The sequence below is a fragment of the Betta splendens genome, chromosome 1, assembly GCF_900634795.4.
Source record: "Betta splendens chromosome 1, fBetSpl5.4, whole genome shotgun sequence".
Classification (NCBI taxonomy): domain Eukaryota; kingdom Metazoa; phylum Chordata; class Actinopteri; order Anabantiformes; family Osphronemidae; genus Betta; species Betta splendens.
The window spans coordinates 6,757,588-6,765,322 of NC_040881.3; the positions used below are offsets into that span (position 1 = coordinate 6,757,588).

General features: G+C 47.3%; 1 protein-coding gene across 2 annotated transcripts in view; it reads right to left on the reverse strand.

Moving 5' to 3' along the window:
* The window catches only part of bnc2 (basonuclin 2), a 129,134-nt gene extending 123,548 nt beyond the window's left edge, over positions 1-5,586 (reverse strand). The window contains exon 1 of one of the 2 annotated variants that reach the window (XM_041072448.2): positions 5,316-5,586. In XM_041072448.2, the coding sequence (XP_040928382.1) occupies positions 5,316-5,318 (3 nt within the window). In that variant the 5' untranslated portion in view covers positions 5,319-5,586. The remainder of the gene's footprint in view (positions 1-5,315) is intronic. The other variant, XM_055505610.1, reaches the window with a different exon arrangement.
* Positions 5,587-7,735: the final 2,149 nt, after the last annotated feature.

Genomic DNA, 7,735 nt, shown 5'->3' on the forward strand with positions numbered 1-7,735 from the left:
AACTAAGACCCTTCAGCTGAATTTGCATATTCACGTTAAGGTGGAGTTAGACGATCACACGCGTGTGCTCGGCTGTGAACTCTGTGAACGTCTTCATCTTCTTTTTCCGAGAAAGAGCTTCAATTTGACTGTGAAGCCGGAGCTGTTGAATATATTCCATCATGTTCACATTCAGACATATAAAAGCATTTTAAAATGAGGGGAGCTACTGCTTTAGCTGTCAGAGCAGTTATTTAGTCTAACAGCGGTTTTCACACTAAGCCAGACGAGAAACGTCTCCTTTCATCCTGGTTCCTTTCTCCAGGTTTAAGTGAGGAGTCAGGCCGCGCTGTAATATTTGCTGCTTCGGCCTTTGTCCCAGTCAGACATGGACGTGCTGTGTTTCTCTTCCACATAACAACAGGTCTGCGGGTTTAAAGTATTATTTCAGGGTTTATTATGTCACAATAGCTTTATTTTGACCATTACAGAACAACCGATCTATCGAAGTCAGAATCAGAGTCCACTTAAAAACTGACTCTGTGGGTTGAGCAGAACATTAAGGAGAAACGGTACCAGGCGGTTTCCACCTGGTGCCGCATCCATACATCTACACACTGACAGCTGCTGGAGCTAACAGGTGGATGACAAGAAGTTAACCTTAAACAACAGCAAAGGAAGAATGAAGGCCGCACAGTCCAACTGCTGCTTATTATGATAAGCATCAAAATATAGGTTCAGGAGCATTTAAAGGACCTGTAGCGGAAAGGGCCGCTGGGTCTAGTCCCATTCTCTGTCTCTGTCAGGGACAGGTTGGACATGTGTGCTCCATGTGCAAAATGGTGGAAAAAAGCCGCGCGTACAGACCCAGGAACGGGCTGTGACTAAAGCGAAACAAAAGGAAAAGCTCTGAGCTCCCGTGCATGAAGAGGCGTCCAGCAGAGAGTTTTTCACGACTTCAAACACTCAGGGTTTTACCTGGGACTCGGTCCCAGGTAAAACAGTCAGAAACGCGGTCCCAGGTAAAACAGTCAGAAACGCGGTCCCAGGTAAAACAGTCAGAAACGCGGTCCCAGTTAAAACAGTCAGAAACGCGGTCCCAGGTAAAACAGTCAGAAACGCGGTCCCAGGTAAAACAGTCAGAAACGCGGTCCCAGGTAAAACAGTCAGAAACGCGGTCCCAGGTAAAACAGTCAGAAACGCGGTCCCAGTTAAAACAGTCAGAAACGCGGTCCCAGGTAAAACAGTCAGAAACGCAGTCCCAGTTAAAACAGTCAGAAACGCAGTCCCAGTTATCGGAAGCTGCTGCCAGGCAGAAACTGAGGTGTTGCATTGGTAAATAAGACAAGAGCAGCACCTGCTACATGGTCGAAAAACTTCCAGCTAATTCAGTCGACTGAGTAAATAAACCAAACTTTCATTAATGCTCTTTATTACGAAAGACATTCTTCATTAGACTTTTTGACTAACAGTACGTGAGACGATATCAACGAAGGCGACTTTGGCCCATCATCAAAAGAGCCTAAGGAGAAAAAGGGTTGGAATGCAGAGGCTGCAGAGGTTAGAGGTTCAATGCACGAACCCACTTTAAATGAGCGGGTCCTGGACCGAGACGCAGAGAAATGATTTTAAAGGTGATTTAGGTAAAAACAACATTGTCAGGCACAGTTGCCAGCGAAGAACGAGACACTCGGGGCGAGAACTCCAAAGTCAACATGCTGCGTCTCGGTCCTCAGGAATTTTTCATGAGCCACCACTTATCTTGTCATATCAGATTTCTTCCACTAGCGTTTTTGGAAGGAAGAGAAAAGACACCTTTAGGGCAAATTATTCTCTTTTAATCAAATCACTCTGTATGGCCTGAGGAGATCCTTCCATGCGTTTTCAAGTCACTGAGGCGCAGGTCACTAATGCACACACGCACACACACACACACACACACACATCCACAGATTCCCTATGTATGGAATATGCAGCAGTTTGGTGTCCTTCTGTCTGAACGTGAGAGAGACGAGACTCAACAGGAAAACAAAAAAACACAAAGAGAAAGCGGGCAACAAAGTGGTGTCTGGAGTTTCCATCACAAGCGAAATACCAGATTTTCTCACTCACTGTTCGTGGAACAAAATTGAACAACTTTATTCTGGACTGCAGTCGGTGCAGGAGGGAGCCATAAAATATAAATTACACCACATAACCCTATACCTCCCAACTGAGCCATTTGGTTACAACTATACTCCTGTTCGTTACACCGGTCCAGCGTCTCTGCTTTTTCTATAGCGTCGAAATGAATTATATTCTGGCCCCGCTGAAGAACATATGGATTACAAGTGAAATGTAATTTCCCAACCGATCGGACAGTTGCCACCCAGCGACAGTGAAGTGTTTATTTTACACTTCAGGTGGTAATTAGTTCTGGACAGAATCAATTACAGCTACACCAAATTACCCCAGAAGCCCTAAGAGTCATGACGGCGACTGGGAGAGGCGGAGACGTGTGTTTACTAAATGCTCCTCTGTCGTTCCTCCCTCGAAGCGAATAAAGAGGGAGCGTGTGACTTCTGTGCACGCAGGGCGTGTTTCATGATCTGAGCATTCTGCCTTCCAAAGGGTAGATGATTGTTTGGATTAGCACGCGACCGTGTAGGAAAAAAAAAAAAAAAAAAAAAAAGGGAACGGAACACGTGCGAGTTCGGGCAGCGTAAGTGAATGGATCACCTTGCATTTTAAACACAGGTTTAGGCACCGGGTCACGAATTAATCTGACTGACTTGCCATTTTTAAGTTTGAATGCTGAAATCCTTCAGCAGATTAAAGGACTTGGCGATATCAATCTATGTGATAGAACACGACTAAACTCCCATTAAATGCTGGTGTCATAACAGCTGCGCAGCCTATTCATTACCTCCTGCTTTTCATTGCTCTCTGCAAGAATCACAGGGACACAGACCAGATTTCATAATGTATTCAGGGGGAATTTGAGCGTTTTCATGAGTGAACGTGTGAAGATTTAGTTTCCTGCTTTGTATGCTGAGGTGAAAAAAATGTAATTATGTCTCTCGTGTGTATATTGTTTTAAATCAAGCACGTCTCACACTGTGCTCTTTATTAAATTAGAAGTCCTGCGATCCAATTTGTTTAAACATTTCACAGAGTCTGTGTTTAGTCGCTGAAATCCACCGCTTGGGTTACAGTCTGTCTTCCTCAAACACTTCTCACCTCAAGGTAGATGAGCCCCCCTCCCACTTGTTCTGAGGCTGGGGAGAGGACAGAGGGAGAGTCCAGGCCCAAACCAGCCCAGCAGTGACAAACAGAACCCTGCAGAAACGCTGCTTTGGCCTGTGGCAAAAGACAAACTGCTCTCTCAGCTTTGCAGAATTTCATCACCTGCTACAAATTTCCCCTGATCTGAAATAAAATGAGTTTCTTCCACTTTCAGAGCGGCGTCATGACTCAAATTGCTCCGAAAATGGGAAGGAACACGAAGGTCAAGTAGTGATTAGCTCCATAAATTAATCGTGCGAGAAATGATGCTAAAATACAAACAAGTGCACAAATAACAATGTGGAAGGAGCAAGAAATGGATGAACGCGCTGAATGAGTTATCAGCGGAGGATGAGCTAGGATGAGAAAGGGAAGAGAAAACCGAGGAAATGGAAAGGATGGAGACCGGGGAGAAGACGAGGAAAGAGTTCTCAACGCCAGCAGTAATCAGAGGAAGCCGGCGGGGGGAGGGGGGCGTGTTGGCGGGGGGGGGGGGTCAGAGCAGAGCACCACTAAGCAGCCTTCCTCTTCATTAGCGGCCTCTCTGAGGGGGGCGTCCACCGCGGGCCCACCTGTCCAGCAGATTATTGAACCGGCTAAGCAGCGGCGCGCACTCGCGCTCGCACGCGCTCCCCTCTCTGATTCCCACAGACGCGGAGGAGTCACGACCCTCCCGCGGCAACGCCACCGGCCGAGGCGCCGCGTCCCACTCCACTCCCCCGTTATTTTACACCCGGCTCTGCTGCTCAGCCTCTTTTTGTTGCCGTTCGAAATCTCTGCTTTTAACATGGGCTGTGTTGTGTTTTGATGTCTCCACCAAATAGTGGGATTCGAGTTTGCTGCCGTGAGGACGAGGTGCGTCTGAGTGGCCTGACAGAGAAGGCAGGATGGAGATGACCGTAATGAAACCACACTCCGGGAATGTAAATTGACATTCTTCACTCCAGTAGCTGCACCAGCTCAGACTCATGAAACATCAACACGCTCGGACCAGACCAAAACACCGCGCTGGACCTTAATCTGGCAGAAATCTCACTGACGAAGCTGCTTTTTTGGCACTTTTAAGTGGGGCCGTTCATCTAAATCTCCCTCTCTGTTTTTTTTTTTTGTTTTTTTGGTGCCTCCTGAAGCATTGAGATGTGTCCACACTGTCCTGCAATAACATGGAAAGCTTCTGTGCACTTCTGCTTCGCTGTCACATGCTGCTGAGCTGTAGATCAGAACTAAGGGCCAGATAAAACTGAAGTTACAACCTGAAGGCATTTTGCTGACGACTGACTCAGAGCTGCGACGTTAAAAAGCAATCATGAATTTATCCAAAGCTGTTTTATCGACATCACATGCAAGACTTTCTGTTTACTTTGAGCTGAATCTGGTAAAGAATACGATAAAGAGCCTAAACATCAGTGAATATTTTAAGAAATCTTGTAAAACCTAGTATTTAACGCAAGAAGGGGGGCGACGCAGCCAGTTTATCTGTGATTTCAGGCCTAAAAATGTTGCTGCCAGATAGAGACTGAAGTCTGCTTTTATTGAGTACAGGCCGTTTTTACATGTTTGTCAGTGCTGGATGTTTGCTGCCTAAAGACACAGCACTGATTATAGCAGACCGTGGTTTGTACATACAGGTAGAAGATGACGACATAACTTCTGCATAGTGCAAATGAGTACGCAGGCAAATATAAAGTTGTGTTTTTAACTGTTAGTGGGCAGCAGAGAGTTATGAAAACAATGGAATTATATAAGTGAAGTGATATTTGTTATAGATTCTTGATCTCGTGTCTGATTGCGGCCTTAATGCGATCACAGTTTTGGAAGACAGGTAGGACAAAAGTCATGGAATGTTTGTGTCAGTCAAGTAGAATAAAAGACTTTTCCTTTATATTAGGACACACAGTCAAATCAAAGTGAATCAAAGCACAAACATGAGGAAAATAAATGACTCAAATCCTTGTTTAAGTTCGGTTTGTGCTGTGGTGAGTTCGACTGGCAACCAGCACAAAAGCTGGTGTAACTTATCACATTACCAATAATTCTACAGTCGTAAGGATACGCAGAAAATTCATATTTACCATTGCTGCATGTTGTTTCTGACGGACCCCGCGGCTCCTGGCACTTTTCAAACTTGGCGTCCTCAGAAAAGTCTGATTTCGCCCTCAAGTGGGGAACTCTCTCCTCTTCACTGCAGGATCGCGTCTGCGCTGAATCACCTTCGCTCTCTTTTCACAAACTTGTCGCCGCTTCCGAGAGTTTCTGATGTAACTCTGGAAACAGCCACGCTCTTTATCCGGAGAATCTGTGACTCCTGGATGCTCGCGTGCCCCCCCCCAAAAAAAAAAAAAAAAAAAAAAAGAAACACGCCACGCGCGTCAAGACGTTTGGAAACGCGTCGGTCTCGGGGAGAAGAACGCACCGCCACGCGCCGTCCCGTCGCTGCTTCCTCTGCCGTGAACTGCACGCGAAGTCAGGCAGACAGCGGGGATCAGACGCTGGGCTGGAACTGCGTGGCCTCCTCAAGGAAAAAGGCGAAAAACCGCCTTCCTACACTCCCCCGGTGGTTTCCTTCTGCGGAGTCAGCGCAGTGCGCCGAGGGCTGCGCGCGGTCCGGGCTGCGGAGCGGGCGGCGGTTGCCTCGCGTTGGGCGAACGGAGCGGGGTTCCACGCGACGTGCGCGACCGGGGGGGTCCGTGCGCGACGCGGACGCGGCATCGCGGCGCGGAGTCACATCCGCGTGCGACGCCAGCGTGCCAAAAACCCATAGCCCCGAGATAAGAAAGAGACGCGCACAACAACTTGTGGAGCCGCAGATGTGCGTTTGCACATAATGATGTCGTAAATTATGTGTGTAATGTTGCGTGTATTTACACGATATAACTTTTTTTTTGATCAAACGCGTCAAAAAGCAGGCGATGAATAATGAAAAAATTAATACACATGTTTTGTGAACTTGTCGTGTGTTAGAAAGCGAACTTTCGCTTTCCTGTCAAGCAGCCTACATTACGCGCGTATCTCACACGTGCACGCGCCCCGGCACTTGGAAATAGTTTATGGTTTCTCTGTGTACTGCGGGGATGTGACACTGATTTCCTAAGTCGTGTCCCTCAGATCCCTCAGAAGTGGGCGCGCTCATTAAAGTTTCATTGTGCACTTGTTTCTTTTTTTTTTTTTTTTGACGAGGATTTGCTCAACATTTGACTGAGACGTCTCCAGAGCTGAAGCAGTGAGGGGCTGTGCGCGTGCGGGTGTGTTTGTGCGAGCTTCTGGAGCTCGCGGAGCGGAGCGGAGCGGCCGCCTGCCTCCGTCTGGCTCCTCCGCCGGGGCGAGAGAGGCGTCTGGATCCCAGGGCACTCGTTTCTATCAAGTCAAGCGTCTGGAAGCCCCACTTGCATATTTGGTCAAGGGGTAAATAATAGATCAGGGATTAGGCTTGTGTTGAATTCATTCCAGGGTAACAAGCTACAGAGGTCCCAGGATATGCATATTCATTCCTTGGCCAAGGCCGTGGGAGAGCGAGGACCATATGCCCGTTTGTCAGAGGGCATAGATTGCTAATTAAATGAGATATTACATACTTATGCGCGCAACAAAACAAAAAGCAGGCCTTTAAAGGATTGCCCAGAATGTTTCTAATGTCTTGATGCTGTTTTAATTTCTCTGTGGACATGATGATTAACTATATTGATACTGGTGAAACCGTGGATGAGTAATGAATACGTGCTACAAAAAAAAATACCCGTTTTTAATTCGACTTTCATAAAATATTTATTGTGACAAACACAGCAGACGACGGGCGCCGCATTGAGTTCAGCAGCAACCTGTCGCACTGAGTCGGTCGGACGCTGCTGCAGCCGCGTTTGCTCGATGAAGAAAGAGAGCGTGTGTTTATTTGTCCCCGTGACAGAATCCCACTGCTCGCTAATTATCCCGCGGGGCCGCTGATAATGAGCTATCGAACCCGCCACTGAAGTGCTCCACCTCCCGGGACGGTCGGCGGCTGCAGCACCGCTCCCGTGGATCCATCGGATCCGCAGAGGTGCCCCTGTTCATTAAGTTCCAGTCACTGCCGAAGAGCGGAGAGGTTCCGAAAGGTCACTCCCTAAGAACCCCAGTGACTTTTCAAAGGACTGACTCATATTGTTCTCATAAGTTCTCTTAACCAATCAGGAAGGAGTTAATAGCGCCGCGGGTATTTCTTTATTACTACCACCGGTGATGTGACATTTGTGATACTAGACAAATACCACACTTACTGTAGCTTTGCATTATTTCTTTCGATGGGGTTTGTGTTGCCATGACGTCAAGCTCATCAAATTTCACAGAATAAACCCACCAATTAAGAAACCAAGACATTTCTCTAATACCTGCCAGAGATGAGGCCCGGGCGCTGGTTGTAAGACAAATACCTTTCTCATCTATCTAAGCCCTGTTTTCCAAGTGGACAACATTTACTCAGGGCGATCAATGTCCCATGTCCTTGCTCTCCTCTCTCACA